General features: G+C 34.4%; 1 protein-coding gene across 11 annotated transcripts in view; it reads right to left on the bottom strand.

The window, feature by feature from the left end:
• UTRN (utrophin) overlaps positions 1-20,890 on the bottom strand; it is a 505,421-nt gene that overhangs the window by 42,957 nt on the left and 441,574 nt on the right. For all 11 annotated transcript variants that reach the window (XM_077895925.1, XM_077895964.1, XM_077895934.1 and 8 more), the window contains 5 exons: positions 17,677-17,878; positions 11,737-11,822; positions 6,952-7,109; positions 5,276-5,442; positions 4,249-4,360 (listed from right to left, as the gene is read on the bottom strand). In XM_077895925.1, coding sequence (XP_077752051.1) covers positions 4,249-4,360; positions 5,276-5,442; positions 6,952-7,109; positions 11,737-11,822; positions 17,677-17,878 — 725 coding nt within the window. The remainder of the gene's footprint in view (positions 1-4,248; positions 4,361-5,275; positions 5,443-6,951; positions 7,110-11,736; positions 11,823-17,676; positions 17,879-20,890) is intronic.

Raw genomic sequence — 20,890 nt, 5'->3', positions numbered from 1 at the left:
CATTAAATCCAGGCCACCAACTTTGAACAAATCACCTTTTTTCTAAGACTTGGTTTTCTCTTTAAAATGAGAATGAATTAGATGATTGCTTGATCTTTCCAGCTTTAATATTCTATAATTAGTGTTTATAATGTCAGATATGAATTCATTTACGTTTTATGAGCCAGGCTTTAACTAAGCATAGTAAAAAAAAAAAAAAAAGATAAAGAAAAAGAGTAAGATTCATTTCTGTCTTAAAGGAGTTAAAAAGAGAGTAAATGGGAAAAACACATGGAAAACAATATGAGATAATATACAATCCAGTGCTAACTGGTGCAACAGAGGCTATTGTTGGAGACCACATGGTGAAGAAGCACCCTTGGAAGGGAAGCCAGAGGACATTGGGAAGATTTTATACACACAGTAAGAGTCAAGCTGTTTTTGTGAAGGGGTGGGATTTGTAGGGACAAAGAGAGAGTGGTGACAGAGATTAAACAGAATCTATGTTATGTTGGCTGTTTTAGATGAACTCTTACTGAGTCCAATCATAAACTTCTTAAATGTACAAAGTTGGGTTATAGAATAATGGAATAAAATAGGAGCTTAAAAAAAGTCATTTTCGGGCAGCCCCAGTGGCTAAGTGGTTTAGCGCCGCCTTCAGCCCAGGGCCTGATCTTTGGAGACCCAGGATAGAGTCCCACGTCAGGCTCCCTGCATGGAGCTTCCTTCTCCCTCTGCCTGTGTCTCTACCTCTCTGTGTGTGTGTGTCTCATGAATAAATAAGTAAAATATTAAAAAAAAAAGATTCTTCTAGAGAAAGAAGAATTCACTTCTATGTATAAACGTTTTGCTATCAATTTCATAAAATGCCTTCATAAATTATGATCAAGAGTTCACACACCATTAGTCTGCTTACATCTAAAGACAAACATTGTCACAGCAAGCTGATATATTTGAAGAAATATTTCTGGAGCTTTCAGGGTTTAAAATAAGGCTTCAGAAAACCTTTAACAATAGACACATTGAGATTCAGCCGAAGAAGGAAGTGAAAGGGGAAAGAAATGAAGTCAGTAATATAATGAGAGAACCATCCCAGCCACAAATGGAGATCCCAGCACTATGAGAAATGCAAACACCAAGATCTGTATGGAAAGGTTTGATCCATTTACTTGCAAACGGTGCTTATTATCATTGTATTGAAAAACTCACGTTTGAGTTTCTCTTCTAGGGCAGACATCAAATGAGTTTAGGGAATATTGGGTAAAAGATGAAATATATATATATATATATATAGGATAAAAGATGAAAAAAATATATATATATATATAAAGTTTACTGAAAAGAGAGTAAAATCCAAAGAATGCTGATGAAAAGAAAGAAAATTGGAAACTCATCAATGTAGTAATTCGTTACTATTAAATTGGAGTGTACCATTCAAAAATTCAACTTACATATATTTCTAGCTACTTTATCAAAAGTTGTGAGGTCAAATGCAGAAAATAACCTGTCATAAGATGATTTATGAGTAGGTTGCTAATTAAGATCACTATACAAACTCCAGAAAGGGGCAAAGGACCTCCCAAAGAACATCTACAAAAAAGGAAGCCATCCCTTACAACGCAGGATCCCTTACAAAGCTGTGATCTTAGATATGACAACAATGACTCTGCAAAATCTATGTAACAAGAGGAGCTTTGGGTAACCTACAGATGTCATTTTAAAATGACAGTTTTTATGCATCAGTGAAATGCATCAACGTATCAGTGATTTGCAAGCATGTCCCAATTGGCCAATGACTAATGTTGAAGAGATGTATATTTTGAATTGTGTATTTTGCAAAATCATTAGGAATCATATTTAAGCGCAGGAAAAACCGTAATTTTAATTTTATACATCTTTAAACATATCGTCACATTTGTGTACATCTTTAACATATATTTACTTTGTGATTCTTCTGTTTTGACCTTAGCTCTTTATAATCAGTTTCCTAAATGCCTACTTCTAATCATGTAAATATTAATGCTATATTTCTCCCAAATTTCTTACATCATCCAGCAAGGTTCTGTACAATCTGTGCCGCCTTTATGTTTCATCTCATCTCCTACCACTCTCCCTTTTGCAGACAGAGAAATTCACCCATTTTTTTCTGTTCCCCCAACATTCCTACCTCTTTCTTTCCCATCTGCATGGGTGTGTGACCTGTGCAGTTACAGGGATCTCATACTAACAAGTTCCCTAAGTTTGGCTTAATGCTCTGCTGTTGTCATCTTAAAAGCTACAGACATTCCAAATAAGGGGTCCACCTCTTCCCTGTGCTCTGGGCACTTCAAATGACATAGCTGGTGCTACCTACTGCCCTCTCCTTGTGGAATCTGCTCCATTTTTTTCTGTGCTCCAACCATGCCAACCTCTTTCCCATGTCCAGACTTCTGTGTCTCTTTCTTCTCTGAAATACCTTCCTACTAACTTGTCACACAGTTGCTTCTTTCTCATCCTTCAATCTCAACTCAAATGTTAACTTCTCTGGCTGACCTTTCCTGATTTCTTTATCTAAAGCGCCTCCTCTAATCTTCTATCTCATTACCCATTTATTTCTTTTAAGGCGCTTACTATAATCTGTAATGATCTCATTTATTTGTTTCCTTGTTCCTTGTCACACTTTCCCTCCACCTAAATGGAAAGTAGCAGGAGAGACGGTAATCTTGTCTACCCTGGTAGTACACTGATGAATTAAAGCTGAGAATAGTGTCTGACATAAGCAAGTACTCAATACTTATTTGTTGAGTGAATAAATATGTTAATCATAGTAATAAATGGTGTTTCATAAATTTTCTTGGGGGATTTTTTTCCTAGTTATCATGCACTATTTCATCTATTATAATCTATTATAATCTCACAGCATTTTCTAGAGATTTCCTCTTCGCAAATGCAGCACCTATTTATTTGAGATAAGATACCTAAGATGGAGAGATTTATATGTGTATGTTTTATAAGTATTGCTGTTTTTCTGTCAATTTATAATCCCAAAAGTAACTCAATTGCTTAAACCTAAAGAAAATATACAACTCTATGAATAAATTTTGGTTCACTATTTGAAAGTAAGCTAGAAAATAGCTCTTTATAGCAAATGAAGATAACTTCAGAAAAAAATAGCTTTAAATCAAAGGAACAAGACTTGGTATCCAATGCTAGTGAGATTGTAATAGAATCAGGATATTAACAAAATGTGGTAATAATGTAAAGTAGTATAAGTATATTTTGGAAATAAGTTGACATGAAGAATTATGGCCATAAAAATACTCATATTCATTGACCCAGATAATTTATTTTCAGTGTTTTATTCTATGGAAACATAATTTATGCAATATAGAGAAAAAGCTATTTTCACAAAGATATTCATATGATTGCTGTCTGTAATATCCGAAAATTGAAAATAAACTTAAGTGTCCAAGTAAATTTGAGGGAGTGGTTGGATAAATTTTAGTAATTTACTCAGTTAACTAGGGGGAACATGTACTATACCACATGTTCAGTGATTAAAGCAGGATTGAAATAATGCAAATACAGAAATTAATCTTGACAAAATAAGAGATTTGATTTGATTTGATTTGATTCAGGAGTCAGATTTATGAATTTTTTACTTTCTCTGTTTTCTACTTTTTGCTAATATAAATATATTTAATTATGGAAATGTACTTTAACTGTCTAAAAGAGACGGTTTCTCGTCACACAGTATCATTTTCATTGCAGACCAGTGTAAGTTCCTAAAAAGAGTTTGCTACCAAGAAAGTTAAGTTTAAAATCAAAGCACAGATGTAAACAAAATGTAATAAATAATTTTTTCTGAAAAAAAGGATAATTAATTATTCTGTTAATGAATTCAACATAGAAGTATTTGTTTAAAAGAAAACAAAAACACAAAAAAATTAGTTAAATAATCTTAAAATTGATTTTTTCCATAAAAATTTAAGTCTAAATACACCAAATAATTTTGATGTTAATTAATACAAAAGCAATATGTCATTAAAAAAAAAAAACAAACAAGAAGGACACCTGGGTGGCTCAGTTGGTTAAGTATCCAACTCCTGATTTTGGCTCAGGTCATGTACGATCTCAGGGTGGTGAGATGGAGCCCTGAGTCAGGCTTCCCACTGGGCATGGAACCTGCTTAAGATTCTTTCTCTCCCTCTCTCTCTGTTCCCCACTTCTCTAAACAACCAAACAACCAATCAACCAACCAACCAACCAACCAAGTGGCTCAGTACTTACAGGTATACAATATTCCACCATTGGGTAATGTAATTTGTGACCTTTTGCCGTTCGACCCGAAAAAAAGCAACTCTGGCAGACATCATAGTTAAAATGCTTTAGGCTTCTATACCTAGAGGAAAGAAAAGAAAATTCATTAGCTTGCATGCCTAATTTTAGTCCAAATCATTCGGCTGTGGGCAGGAATGCCGTTTATCCAAATCACCATGGAAATAAAGGTAGATTGGTCACAAAATGTAGAATTTTCTTTGTATCTTAGCTCCAAATTAGGGCCAAGAAAATCTTGGATTTCACAAGGGAAATTAAGTAACCCACCTCCCAAGTGAAAAAAAAAAAAAAAAAAAAAGAAAAGCAAATTTTTGAAATCCAAGTCTCTAAAGCATTTTGCCATTATTTTCAACATTATGAGAAGACAAATATTCATGTCAGACATTTTTCTGTAATGTATGAAAGCGAATGCAAATGGCAGAGAAGGAGAGTCATGTTTATTAGCTTGACACATCAGATTTTTAAATTACACTGTCAATAAGAAATGAATCTCAAAATTCCCTGACAAAGCTTTCTCCAGTGAGAATGAATCAGGGTTAATTGATTTCACAGCAAACTTGGGCATAAGTAACATAAAGAAATCTAGTTACTTCTCACTATTTAAATGTTGCTCTCTGCTTACTAAGTTTGACCCCAAAGGCCTTACAACATCAGCAAATTCCATCAGAGCCATATATGTAAATTGCGTCATACAATTATTATGCATGAACATTTCTGGAATCTACGTAAATAGAAATTCAGAATAATCTCCGTTTCTGGAGCCAAGTGGTATAGATAACAATAATAATAAAATAAGCTTCATGTAGTAATTATAAGAAGGAATGCCATTTTCAGATAGATGGAATATGCTAAGATTCTCATTTATTGAGGATACAAACCCCCAATGGAATCAGTGGGAAGGGATGGTAAATGTATACTGAAATTATAACAACAGAACAGAAAATAGTCTCCTGCTGTCCCTGGCAACAGATCATCTTACCTGAACCCAACTATTGGACATTCTTTACAGATGTTGCATTTAGCTTGATGCTTTGCAGTCTCAGCTGCAGCCACTCGGTGTAAAACTGGCAGCCAAACCATGGACTGTGGTTCCAGACGCATCCAATCTATAAAATCTTTTACGCTTATCTCTGGCTTATTGTTATTCTGGTAAAAAAAAAAGTATATATATATATTAAAAGTGAAGAAAATCTCTTCATTGAAATTGCAGCAGGTATTGCTTTATAATCTTCTGAAAATCTGTATGAAGTGAAAGAAAAGTTATAGAACTCTTTCCAGGTCAGTTAAATCACAAAATATTTAAGGTTCTTAATGGAGAGAAAAATCTAGAATTTAAAATCAGAAAAAACAAATAATCTTATAAGGAAGAAGAAAAAAAAATCCCATTGCCCTCCCTAATAGACTCAGATTAAAAACAAAAACAAAAAACAAAACCCCAAACCACATAATTCAAGGTACTATTTTCGCATAAATATTTTAATCCTATAAAACTCGTTTATCTAAGTAAAAATTTGAGAAAAACTCATTGGTAACTTCCCAAACTTGAAGGTCATTACAGATGCTAAATAAAAACTATTATTTCTGTGTCCTGGTCCACCCATTACAACATCATACTAGGAATATATTACTATGAATATATTTGGCAACATTTCCAAATTTATTATGATTAACTGCATTAAAGTCTGAATCTCTCTTTAAACCTAATCCTAACTAATTTTCATATGTGCAAAGTTAAATTTGTAACATCTTTCTCCCACTTTTGTCAAGGTCACCCTATGAACCAGTACATGGTAGAACCATATTTAGAATTTTCATTTGGTATTTTTTGTATTTCTAAAACAAGTAAAAGGGCCATTATAAAATGTAATAACCCATAACATCAATTCTCCTTAAAGAGATGGTGTGAGCATTTTTTTTTCTCAGCAACAATAAATCACTGGATATGCTTTGGCAAAATATCTATAGCTTTTTCCTTTATGCATACATATAACATCAGTAGTAACATTTCCAGAATGCTTTTATATGCATTAAAAAGAATTTGGGGGTTTGTATGGAAGAAAAAACCCCAATCAATTATATAACTTGGTATGTGGTTATACTTTCATGAACATCATAAGAAGACAGAGGAGATTCAGGTGAATACAGTAGGAACACATACTGAAGCCCTTCACTTGAAGGGCTCAGAGAAGGATTTTCAGAGAATGTGAAATAAGCAAAGATCAAAAGAAAGAATAAGGATTAGCAGGAGAATAGAGTTTGTAGGTGAAGAGTAAGAAAGAATATACTAAACAAAAGGCACATGTCCAAAGGTGCTAGGGCAGGAATGAAGGAAGTAAAATTGCCACTGGAAACAGACAGGAAGGAGATGAGTGGTAAAAGGTGAGGCCCAGGGCAAAGTGAGGGTCAATCACAGCAATCTAGTAGCACATTTTAAAGATGTGGCGTTTTATCCATTTACAAACAGTAAGTCTCCTTGAGAAGGTTGCTATTCCTTGAATGAAATGTGTTTGAAAAAATTTAAAACACAAACTTACTGGGATGGTACCCAACATCTTCTACAATTCAGTTCTAGCACAAGTTCCCTGTTCCAATTCTCACAACATCCTCAACACCATTCCTGATACGTTCTACATACCAGCGATCCTTCTCGTTTACCTGTTGGAAGCAGCTGCGAACACTGGGTTCAATATTACTGCCCCCAAAAGCTGCTACTTCCCCCAGCTGCCGAGGGATCTGGATGGCATCATGAAGTAACAGGCCAAGCTGCCTCTGGTCACACATTTCTGTCGGACCTGCCACCTCCTTAAAGAGATCTACAAAGAAGAGAGCCCAGAGGTTAACTTCCATCTGCCTAGACTATTCTTTTATGTAAATGATATCTTTGGTTTTGTCAAGTGAATGATGTAGATTTAAAAAAAAAATTATGTGGACATGTATCACATGAGTTATTTAAATTTCATGTAAAAGCAATCCACTTTCTTATAGAAACAAATATTTTCTGGAAAGGAATTTCCAGGTTTTAAAAACTTAAAAAAAAATCACACAAATTCTAAATGCTTTTCATGTGAAGTTTAATGAGAACAGAAAAAAAGGAGAGTAAATATGTATTTGGTCCTAAAAATCATTCCTAAACAATACTTGGTAAATAGACATCAAATGAAAGTCTATCATTTTGATGTATTTTTCTTTTAAGGGAAATAAAGCTAAATCTAACACTGCCAACAGTGAATTTTCAAACAACTGAACCAAGCTCAGTGATACTGACATAGTAATCATAGTGAAATGTAACTTTAAGTTTACACAGAGAAAGTGAATCCAAGTAAGATAAATTTAATTTTTATTATCATTTGTTCACTTAGATTTGGTCAGAATTCTGTGTTTTTCTTTTTTCTTCCTTTCATAAAAATTTGAGTACAGTTGACACACAATGTTATATTAGTTGCAGGTGTACAACATAATGATTCAACATCTCTGTACGTTATGCTATGCTCACTACCACAAGTATAGTTACCATCTGTCACCATACAATGCTGTTACATTACCATTGACTATATTCCCTATGCCATACCTTTTATTACTGTGATTTACTCATTCCATAACTAAAAGCCTATATCTCCCACTCCCCTTCACTCACTCTGTCTACCCTTCACCCTTCTTCCCTTTGTTAAAAATAAGACTTTCAAAAAAAAAATAAAAAAAATAAGACTCTCATAGCCAGAAAATATTTATTTAGGACTCTTATGACTCTTGTTTTAAACCCACTGCTAGGAAGAGACCTTCTAAGTAATAATGCTCTCTATACAGAGAAGTACACATTTCAGTGACATGAATCATGTCAAATTTTCCTCTTTTGAGGAAGACAGCTATACCACTCTGCCACAGTTAAGGTAAAGCTACACATAAAACACAGAAGAAAAGATTCTTTAACATTTTGACATACTTCTGAATTCTGATAAAAGTTCTTATTTTCATATTATAGTCAGAAACAAAGAGGAGTATTAGGATGTAGGAACAGGTCACAATCTAAAAATCAAGTTCCAACAAATCAACACAGAAGAGATGCAAAATGCATTCTTGTAAATGCATTTTTTGATGAGGCAAGAAAGCCACTCAGCTATAAGCAAGAATGTCCAGCAGTTGGTAGAATGTAACTAAGGGATATTCTCAAGAAGGTGCTAAGAGAGAAGGAGGTGTCACCAGGGTCAAGACATTGACATTAGCCATTGCAAAATCACTGTGCAGATGGATACCAATTGAACCAGAATAGCACCTATGCCATTGAGTTTGGAGAGCAAATTGTCTTCAATATTAATCTAACAATGGAAATAATAATGAAGTGTTCTGATATCACTGGGGAAATCAAAACTAAAATCAGAGTTGCTAAGGACCTCAAAATAAAAAACAAAACAAAACTCCAGAACATTTCCGGAGTCTCAATACTTGCAGGAAAGTTTAAAGATTTTAACCCAAAGGATGTCTTATTTAATTAAGTACTAAAATGGCATACTTCATGGATTAAGATAAATATCAGAAATTCTCATTGCAGGGCTTCTGCTTTCTTTGCCATAATCTGAAAATTTATTGTTGAATTTGCTGGTATTTGTAGAAAGTATGTCCATTGTATTACGAGTGCGTGAATACTGGTATGCTGAAATATGCTCCTCATTTGAAAATTATACCTTTCAGACATATGTTTGAAGGTATGTATACAGATAAAAGAAATCTTTATATATTATATTTGGTTTTGCCCTATAACTACAGTCACCGTGTTATAACTCTTTCTTTTGGTCTTAGCTTGCATTTTGATAGCCAACTTGAAAAGGAAGGGAGGAGAAATCATTGATCTAGGAAAACAGAACATTCTTATATTTTAATATTTATGGTATACTTTGAGAGTGAATTTGTATTTGTTTCAGAGTAAGATGAGCATCATGATGTAACTGTTACCTTTAAGGAACCTACATTCTTTCAGAAGCACATGAAAACCCCAAACTATAAATGATAAAAAGTCCTTTTTAAAATAGTGCTACAGTGATGTTTTTATTAACATTTTTCTTTCCCACTCATTACAAAAAATAATCTTTTTAGCTTTGAAAATGATTATCTTTTGACAATTACGATGTTGTAGAGGATTTAAATTTTGGATAAAAACCAACCAAATAAAAGCCTTCTGCAAAGCTTCTACTAGGTTCTGACTCCCATCAAGGCACCTCACCTGATCTTACTATCAGCTTTTTGTTTCATACAAATCCCACATCTCTTATCACTGACATTCTTGTCAAACTGTTTAAGAAAAACAAGCCATCATGATCTAGACTTAAAATTCACAAATTACCTCACAGACATCCCAGAAAATAAGTTTTTAAAAACTTATGTCTGTTCACAGAAGACGCTAAACTTAACTAAGTTTATAGGACCTGGGATCAAATATCCTCTTGTGGCAAATTAACAAGGCAGGAAACAACAAATGTTGGAGGGGATGCGGAGAAAAGGGAACCCTCTTACACTGTTGGTGGGAATGTGAACTGGTGCAGCCACTCTGGAAAACTGTGTGGAGGTTCCTCAAAGAGTTAAAAATAGACCTGCCCTACGACCCAGCAATTGCACTGTTGGGGATTTACCCCAAAGATACAGATGCAGTGAAACGCCGGGACACCTGCACCCCGATGTTTATAGCAGCAATGGCCACGATAGCCAAACTGTGGAAGGAGCCTCGGTGTCCAACGAAAGATGAATGGATAAAGGAGATGTGGTTTATGTATACAATGGAATATTACTCAGCTATTAGAAATGACAAATACCCACCATTTGCTTCAACGTGGATGGAACTGGAGGGTATTATGCTGAGTGAAGTAAGTCAGTCGGAGAAGGACAAACATTATATGTTCTCATTCATTTGGGGAATATAAATAATAGTGAAAGGGAATATAAGGGAAGGGAAAAGAAATGTGTGGGAAATATCAGAAAGGGAGACAGAACGTAAAGACTCCTAACTCTGGGAAACGAACTAGGGGTGGTGGAAGGGGAGGAGGGCGGGGGGTGGGAGTGAATGGGTGACGGGCACTGGGGGTTATTCTGTATGTTAGTAAACTGAACACCAATAAAAAATAAATTAAAAAAAAAAACAAATATCCTCTTGTTTTTCGTCTCTCCACATTCATGAAATATCCCTACCACTCTCCCCAAAATGTTATGAATATATTTTGTGAAGAATCATCTGGTGAGGGATGCCTGAGTGGCTCAGAGGTTGGGCGTCTGCCTTCAGCCCAGGGTGTGATCCTGGTGTCCCGGGATGGAGTCCCACATCGGGCTCCTGGCATGGAGCCTGCTTCTCCCTCTGCCCATGTCTCTGCCTCTCTCTCTCTCTCTCTCATGAATAAATAAAATCTTTTTTTTTAAAAAAAGAATCATCTGGTGATACACATGATAGGACCAAGTTACCCAGACTTTATGAACAAATTAAATCAGAAAAACTTTACAGTAGTTAAAAGAGTTTAGAGGCACAGCAGCAACTGCTACCATTTATTCAACAGCTGTGATTTATAGGTACTTTTCACATATTATCTCTAATTGCTTTCAAAGCAAGAACTATTGGCTTCATTCTTCAGTTGAAGGAAATCCATTCTGGAGGCTGAAATGTGAAATGTGAGTAATATTGCCTTTTAGCTGGTGGTCTTTAGTGGGATCCTGTAATCCCTAAAGTCACTCAGCCACTAAGTGGCAAAGCTGAGATTTGAAGGCACGTCTCCTCGGCTCCTGAGCCTATCCCTTTCAAAATGTCAGGATGCCTGCCCTTTGTTAACTGAAAGCTAAAAGGATACCACTGATTTATTTGGTGAATAAGGACAAACAAAATTTATTATTTTCTCATGTTATAAAATATAATTCTTTGCCAAAGCCTGTAATAGTTCTAGTCCATCTCATTTTTTTTTTCCTGAGGGGGCATTAGAAGTACACAAGGTTCTATAATAAAGAATAATAGGAAAGTTCTAGTCCATCTTAATTTTTTTTCAAGCAGTAGAAGTACAGAGAGAAAGACTCTTGGGCTTTAGAGTCAGAAAAATCTGCATGATCTCATTCTACTCCCATAATTTATTGTCTCTGCAGCCATTGATGAGATTTTTAACCCATCTCAGAATTAATTTTTTTTAGCTGGAACACGAAAGTCACAATGCCTACATTCTGAAGTGATTATTCTAAGACTTAGATGAGATATAATGTGCAGTTGGTTTTCACTTCATTGAGGCACCTTGCCTCATTTCACACAAATCCACATCACTTCTCACTGAGACCCATTGTCTAGCCCAGGATGTGTCTAGTAAGGGGTAAAAAGAATAGAAATTGTTATTACAAGTAAATCATATAAAGGAAACCTCCAATCAATTGCTATTATCATTAATATTACTAAAAACACAATTGTACAGGAAAAGTCTTACATACATCTGTATTTTTCTTCTAAGAGACCTTTGGAAAGAGACATCAATCCAATCTTCAGACTCTGCACTCTTATTTTTCCAGTTCGACCCCTATAATTGTAAGAATTTCAACACGTTAGATGTATTTAAAGCTGTAGATAGGACAGTAATTGTTTCTGAATATCTGTTTTCTTGACGGTAAATTACTGAAAGATGATTGCACCTTAGAGATGCAAATTTTCTATTCACTTTGAACAATTAATTTTAAACCCATACCATAATTTCATGGCATGTTTTAATAGCATGTTTGACCCAATCTGAAGAATATAGAGCCTGAAGTCACTTTACATGCAATACATGAACTTGGAAGAACAAATAAAAGTAAAATGAAAATGATAATTCCAAAGCTGAAAAGATATTTTTGGAAATAGTATGAATTAAAATCTATCTGTTAATAATCATAAATGCAAAATTTAAAATAGATAGCAAAAGGTATATATAATATGCATGTGGCTTAATATAGCGAGAAAAATATGATGTATCTAAAAACAAAGGTACAAAATATACAAAAATTATAGAAAATTAATGTACAGAAACTATAGAATGTACCAGAACTACAAAAATGTACAAAACTACATGTACAAAAACTATATAAAATTAACTATATTGAGGGCTAATAACTTGTTAGATACTTTAAAGCTGTTGTCTTCATTGGTCTCTGTCAATTCAGTTTTCTCAGGTTACTATTTCAATTATAATAGATGGTGATCTTAGACAGGTGTGAAATTTCTATTTGGGGAAGACTCAAATTATAATTAAATACAAAATGTATTAATTAATCAACACTAGGAAACAGCTTTGTACTATGCCGACGAGAGACCATAAGTTGACTAGAAGAAAATTTTTATTTTTAAAAGCATAGAGCTGTCTTTATTCCTGTTATGTGTCAAAGTATTTCTAAGTTGTCTACCAAATGTCCTAATGTATTAGATCTTGGGGATGGAGAATGGGAAATGCAGAAACCACAAAAATTGATAACCTGATCTTTGCTAAGGAGCAACACACAATCTAGAAAAAAAGTCTTTCTTGCTATCTTTATTATTTCATAGTCAGAATCTGCTTTCAGTTTAGGTTTTTAACATTAATTTTTCTCAAGACATGTTTTCAATATATAAGTACAGTATACTTCATACCTGTATCTAATATCTACGTAACTTTATCATTAAAGTTGATAAATCATATCATTTAAAAGTTGATAAATATCATTAAAGTTGATAAATCATATCATTACATAAAATTTAGTAACTCATGCTATCTAAAAAACAGATAAATATTTGTGTCATGTCATTTTAATTTTAGGTGGTATTTTTGTCAAACTGTGTTTAAATCTTGTTCTTATTGATATTCCTACTATTAATACTAATGGATATCTTCTATTCTCAAATTATAAATATGCAGGTAAGTTTCTGTATATATACCATGACATATAAGTTATAAAATAAATAAAAGAGAAAAACATGCTGAGATCAGTAAAATGTATTTTCAAAACAGTCACTTAATAGCCTAGACTTTATAATCTATATGAAATCACATCCAATAAACTTATTAAACCATTAATATGCATGTGTGCAACATTCAAAAGTGACCAATGAAATAATTAATACTTAAATTTTTAAATACATATAGCCATTATAAGCAGAAATCTAAGTTAATGTACTCATTCCAGTTTCTTGCCATTATAAAAATATTTTCAAGTTAAACTGAGCCATGCTACAAATTGTTTTTCTAGTTTACATTTTTAAGTGTTTCCTAATTATCACCCCAAAATACACCATGTCTGTTTTTCTTCTCTCACGAATCAAGAAATTTTATTTTCTGGATAATCAGGCAATAGAGTTACAGAAGATAGCAAAAGGCTGGTAAATAGACTAGCACATGGACACAGGGAAAGACAAAGCAGTCCCTTAAGGGAAAAAAGATAAAAATGACATGTATTAGAGGATAACCTCCAGACTATGGTGACAATAGAAGAAAGGGGCATCATCAGGAAGGCTACTGAAAATGTCAATCATCCAATCATCACACCATTAGCAGTTATGAAGGTTTACTGTGGTCCCAGCATTATTCTGTGTACCAGAAGGACCAGCAGAAAAGTTAAGGCACAATTCCTACCCACGATAAGGTCACACACAGCTAGAGAGGAGGGACAAAAAAACAATGGGAAATGCACAAAAAACAGGAGAGCAACCTTTATGCATGGAAATAAACAAGCATAAGAAAGTTGTGGCTGACTTGTTATTAGTCTCATAACATTTGGTAGAGGAGATAAGTCTCAAATCAAACACTGAAGGCATGACATAGCTGGACTGTCCCTAGAAGAGAGTAGATTATTATAGGAAAAACATGGGCAAGGGGACAAAAGCAGGAGTGGAGCACCAGACACTAGATGCTTTCAGGTGCGGGAAAGACTTGTATTAAGGCTAAACAGTTGATAAAGTAGTCCAGGTTTTACCATCTGGAACCAGATGATAGAGAGCTCTGATGTTAAATAAGACATCTAGATTTGAAAAAGAAGAGGGAGGCAAAGAAATTTATTAGTGAGTGATATAACCCAATATTTAATATTTGGTCCCTGATTGTCTTCCAAAGTAACTCCTGAATTAGTTTAACTGGAAAAATATGTATCTTATAAAATTATATCCATCTTGGCATAGTGAAAAAAAAAACACTGCAGTAAATGAGGTTAATATTTTCTGTAGGGACAAAAATATTTAAACCAAGTGTTCCAGACTATTGCTTTAAATCATGATTTAAACATTTTTTATTTCTATTAAATTTAGAAGGAAGATCAGAAGTTAAGGCATTTTAACCTGGGAAGATGAAGACTGAGTGAGGCTGTGAACTCATAGATGGAATAAATTTTATCTTTATAGTTTAGAAAGCCCTTTCTACATATATTAGTTCATTTGCCCTTCACAAATATCTTATGTATGGTAAGCAGAGTAGATATCTTTACCTCAATTTTTCAGATGAGAAATTGAGATGCCAAAAGTTGAGTGGCTGCCAAGGTACAAAGCAACCAGAATCAAAAATTTGGATTCTCATCATTCACAACAGAATAGACTTTTTTTTTTTGGTAAAATTCAGAGTATTAGGAGTTGGATACATGTTAAAACTTGAAAAAAAATAGTAAGCTTAATATAACTTATAAAGTACTATGTTTCTTAGATATGGCAATATGGAAGAAATAATCAAGTGATTATTAAAGAAACCAGAGTATTAATTCCCTATCTACCACTAATGTGCAAGAAGTGGCTATGGATAAATTGTCTTATTTCACTGGGTCAATTTCTTAATCAGTAAAATGAAGAGAGCAGAGTAAAATGAAAAGGGCAGAATGGAAGATGGAAGGTCCTCAAAGTCTTCTCCTTTTAGAATTCTAAGATCTCCTGTGTATGCATCACTCATTATTTCAAGAGCTGTTTGAATATACTTCAAGAACTCAAAGTATCAGCTCTGGCTGTAGCATACTACACAAAGGCAGTCAAAAATATATAGTTAAATAGTGAATATCAAAAAAGCTGAATGAATGGAAAGGTAAGATCGTAGTACTATTTCCAAGGTTCAGAGACTTCTTAGGGTCCAAAATGTTCTAATGCTCAAAGAAAACTAGTAACTTGAATAAGTCTTGTTTAGATAAATTATGGTTGTTACAGAAATTTGGGTAATCAACTCTGGCTATCTGAGACTGCCATCATATGATTAGCTATATTTTTTCCCTTTACGTTAATGCATGATATTCCTCTCTAGGACAGAACACTAGACTGGATGCATACAGCATTCTGATCCAGCATGGTCTTCACTATATTTCTTTGGCATGGAAGGGAAATAAATCTTAAAAGCTATTTTTTTCCTTTAAAATGGAAAATTTCAAGAAACTGTCTAAATAAGAAACAGTACCTCAGTGTAGCATTTCCCATGTGTTCACATTTGATGATGGAAAGTGGAAATATGCCAACATTTGATTCCCTAAAATATGAATCACAACATTTCACATTCTGCTTCCTTCACAACTAAGTGGCACTATTCCCTTCGGGCTGTCCAGTGAAAACAACATATGTGTGTGTGACATGTTATGAGTTAGATTCTCCTAGAATTCATGTGTTGAAGGTCTAACCATTTGGTAACTCAGAATATGATTGTATTCAAAGACAGCGTCTTTAGAGAAGCAATTGACCCAAAATGAGATCATGGGGTAGGCCCCAATCCAATGCAACAGATATTTTTATAAGATAAGGACACAAACACACATAGAAGACAGACCATGTGAAGACACAGGGAGAAGATAACCATCTCTAAGCTGAGGAGAGAGGCCTCAGAAGAAACCAATCCTGTTGACACCTTGATCTTAGACTTCTAGTGAGAAAAATTCCTGTTATTTAAGTCGCCTAGTTTGTGGTACTTTGTTATGGCAGCCCTAGCAAACTAATGTAGGGTGTTTGAACTAGATGAGGGTGGTTTAACATCTTCTCCAGTTCTTCCTGAAATTATTGCTCAAAACATCCACCTCTACCATGCCCTTATAGAACTTAATGGAGTTCTCAACCAAGTAATCTATGAATGTAGCATTCTTCCTGGGCCCTCAAATTAAGTTATAGTTTTTGTAGTTAACACATTCAATTGACCAACTATCTTGGTGAATTTACTATATAGAAAATGTTTTTCTTTTTGAGGTATAAAAAATTGAAGATCAGCTAAATAGTGAATTAATGCCAAAGCCATATTTTATTCTAGAAGGATAAAAAAAGGATAAAATGAAATGTATTAAAAGATACCAGACAGGGATATAGTAAATCCCACATTCATTATTATAATTGAGATTTATGCTACCTATCTGTTCTTCAGTGACTTTCTTAAGAGTCCTCTAGCACATGGTGGCTATTTAATTATTTAAGAAAAAAAAAAAACAACTTTGTTGTGACATTTGTGAATATTGAAAGATAACAAACTTTCTAATCAAAAGAATAAACAATTTTAATTAAATCATCCCTAAAGCAATTGTCACCATTTACTTCTTATATGGAATCAATCCACTGCTAAATACATGTGCATGTATAAACTATCACCTATCTTCTTTCTCTCTAAATCAAATAAAAGGATGACAAACATAAATTTTCATGCAGCTAATTAATAGAAAATAACTTTTAGGTTCTGAAAGAAAATCAACAGTTCTCATTTTCTTATTTCATCTTTGCATACTTTAACCCCCTACCAGAAGAATGAATAATTCCTAATGTTTTAGAAATGTCAGCCCACAGCAGGTCTTTCTAGAATTGATTATTTCACAAATGCACTGTCACATTAAAAAAAGCCAAATTAATGGCGAATGAGTTACGTTGCAAGTTGAGAGTGCTCTTTATGTAACAGTGAGCATCTAATTAAATTACAGATATTACAGTGTCTTATAGCATAAATTATTTAAAACACCACACATACACATAACTGCTATTGCAATAAATAAAGATAATACCAAAAGATAAATTAAATCCCTTTAATTGCCATTCAAATTGCTCTTAAGTTGTCATACAAAAATTGCAGAGTGGATTATTAGGAGCCAGTCAATTATTGTAACCCATAACAACAAATATAAATTTTTGTCTTTCAAAAGAAGAGAGGAGAAAATAGGACTTATTCATATTAGGTTTCCCCTAGCCAGCGTGATGCTACAAATCTGACAACATTTATAAATTGAAGCAAAATCTTGAAGTAATAGGTGGACATGCTTTTTTGTTATGTTGTTGGTTAAGAGCTCAAATTTTGGAAAGTCCTTCTTTTCAACAATTAACGTAAATATTTCCACTATGAAAAGTACTTTGAAAGTACTTTTTTAAAAACTCATTTCAAAATTGAGACATTTTTGCATTATCAATATATTTCATTCAATGATTATAAAAATGCAACTTACGTGTCATACACATTGAGCAACCAGTTGAGACACATATCCACACAGAGTGGAACGTTGACCAGATCCTTATGCATTTGTTCAAGACCATCATAAGTTGTTGTCAGACAGTTGATGACATCTGGAACGCTAAGAAGCTGATCATTTTGGTTCAGTTTGTGCTGCTTGAAAACTTCATTTGTTGTATTCAACTCTAAGAGATCCACTAATCAGGTGAGAAAAAGGAATATGCACTGTCATTACATTACACAACAACACTGCAACAGAAACATTTCTAATCTTAAATCTTTAGCTTGATTCTTCAACTTAAGAATCTATCCTTTCAAGCTAATTTCAATTTTTAAAGAAATAAATAGCATTTCCATTCTTACATTTCTAAACACTTCTTTTATTTGTATCTCTTATTTTCATGCTTTTGCATCTAAACTCTGTTACTTTTCAATCTGATCCCATTTTTTTTTTTTCTCTTTGGAATATCAACTCTTTCCACTTTCCCTTTTTGGCTTTCCTCTCTTTAGGCTCTTTCTACTTTTAAATATAGGAAGGCATAAATAAATCTAGTCCAAATAGTAGAACATCTAAAATATGACACGGCTCTTCTCCTAACTCCTGAGAACAGCCTGCTCACCCCCTCCCAGTCATTCTTTATACCACTGCCAAACTAATCATTCTGTTTCTCAACATGTACATCATGGTATACAAAATTCGCTGAAAATGTTCAGTTAAAAAAATGGGTCCTGTCAAAGTAGTTCTCTATTGCTTGCCAAACAAACTTGATCTAGAATGCCTTCCCAGTCTGGCCCTAACCTGGTTTGCTGCCCATGATCCTTTGGCATAGGGGCCATTTAAATTACATGAGATTTGCAGCCGTCCACAGTATAGGCCCACATCCATGGGTCTTCATATATTTGCTCCCACTTTTACACTTCACATGCAGAACATTTATAGTGGGACTGGCTGGTACTAGAGCAGAGTGGGCACAGAAGGACAAGCTGGGGCTCCTGCTCACAAAGATGGCCAGTCAGAAGAAGAGGTTAAGCATACCACTGATAACTTTACTAAAAGGAGTGAAACTGCAACAAAAATACATAGATTTTTTTTAAAGTTTTATTTATTTGTTCATAAGAGACACAGAGAGAAAGGCAGAAAACATAGGCAGAGGGAGGAGCAGGCTCCATGAGGGGAGCCACATGCAGGACTTGATCCTAGGACCCTGGGATCACGATATCTTGAGCCGGAGGCAAGACACTTAACCACTGAGCCACCCAGGTGCTCCAGAATACACAGATTTCTATTGCCACAGGGGAGTAGAAGAAGCCCAGAAAAGGCTCCCTGGGCAGGTGGGGATTTGAAATGGGCCTTAAAGAAGAGAAGAGGGATGGCTTAGTAACTGAGTGTCTGCCTTTGGCTCAGGTCCTGATCCCAGGGTCCTGGGATCGAGTCCCACATCAGGTTCACTACAGGGAGGCTGCTTCTCACTCTATGTCTCTGCTTCTTTCGTGTGTGTTTCTCATGAATAAATAAATAAAATCTTTAAAACATAATAAAGAAGAGAAGATACAAGAGACCATATAAAGCAAGGAAAGAATTCCAGGAAAATAGAACTGCCTAGGAAAAGACAAGAATTCAAGGAAGTCTAGGAGGCTCTCAGAAATGACAATGGCAGTATGGACAATATGTGGCTTACACATGGGTGGCATTGGTTACAGTGAGGCAGACACTTGTCATGAAAGGGGAAGGCATGTGTTGCACTAGGGGAGATCCTCAAAAGCCAGAAGGAAAAGCTTAGACAAAAAAGAAAAAAACTCACATAACCTTTCTTTTTAATTAACTTTGAGTTATTCATTAGCTAATGGAAAACAGGGAAATAGTAGATGATCAAATCTAAAGATATGGGTTTGGAAAATTATAGAACCCATATGAATTTAAGTTCTGTTCACTGAAATTCCTGCTTTATAAAATGTTTTCCTTATCTCCACATTTAACTCTTTTTGAAGATTTATTTATTTTTATTTTAGAGAGAGAGAGAGAGAAAGTATGAACACAGGGAGGGGCAGAGGGAAAGGGAGAGAGAGATCCTCAAGCAGACTCCCTGCTAAGTGCAGAGCCTAACACGGGGCTCCATCCCAGCACCCTGAGATCACGATCTGAGCCAAATCAAGAGTCAGATGCTTAACTGATTGAGCCACCCAGGTGCCCCACCATACTTAACTTTTCAACATTAAAAGAAATAAGCTTAGGGGAACTTTTTAACATAACCAACTATTTCCTCCTTGACTGATATAAAACTATCCCCTCAAAAAAATATAAGAACATATTTTGACAGTTAAATAAAATGAATGGCTTCCTTTGTATTTCTCTATTTTTAACCACTGAATAACCACTCATTTTGAATTTTTAAAGATGCTTATGAAATGTGTCTACTCTTGCTACTTAAATACCATAGAATGATCTATTTTTTCAAGTGATCTGTAATGGAAAAGAACTGCTTTAAAGTTACACAGATTAAAATTATTTCTAAAACAACTCAATAGGGAAGACTTTATAAAAGAGAGAGAAAGAGACAAATTAAAACACAAGTCTGGATAATAGATCAATCCATTTACATCCAGTGTCAAATATATCATTGGTAAAATTTCAGCTAAGTATGAAAATAACTTGTGTAAGCTTCCCATGAGTTAGAGACAGTATCAGAAAAAGCTAAGAACCATCTGGATCTTCAATATCATTTTTACCCCACTTCTTGGCACTGTATACCATTTTAGATTACAAACTGCCAGAGGGCAGGAGCAAAATTCAAACTCATCCTTCACAGGAGAAGTGCTTCATGGTGGTAGCTACAGAACTATAATTCCACAGAGTCACAAAGAAACATATTCAACTACTGCCAAAATGCTCTAAGTTTTCTGAATTCCAACACTAATTATGCCAACAAATCAGCACTGCTATTGTATCCACACATGTCATAAAGAGACAAGAGACCAAATTCCAAAAAGACTGTTTCCTGAATCGTGCTTGCCCTTGCATTTCTTCTAGAACGGCCTCCTTTGTGATATACTTTGTAGCTGTGACAGTAATTTGCCATATCTCACAGACTATCATTTCTTTAGTTTTTAGTGATTTACTTTGACACTTTGCCTTAGTGCCTAAGCCAGGCATACATCCTTCCTGAAATGTGTCACATTTAGGTTCCTTTAAAAAACTGACTACATTTAAA

The sequence above is a fragment of the Canis aureus genome, chromosome 1, assembly GCF_053574225.1.
Source record: "Canis aureus isolate CA01 chromosome 1, VMU_Caureus_v.1.0, whole genome shotgun sequence".
NCBI lineage: Eukaryota > Metazoa > Chordata > Mammalia > Carnivora > Canidae > Canis > Canis aureus.
The sequence above is the reverse complement of the archived record's forward strand: the minus strand, read 5'-3'. Positions and strand labels throughout refer to the sequence as shown.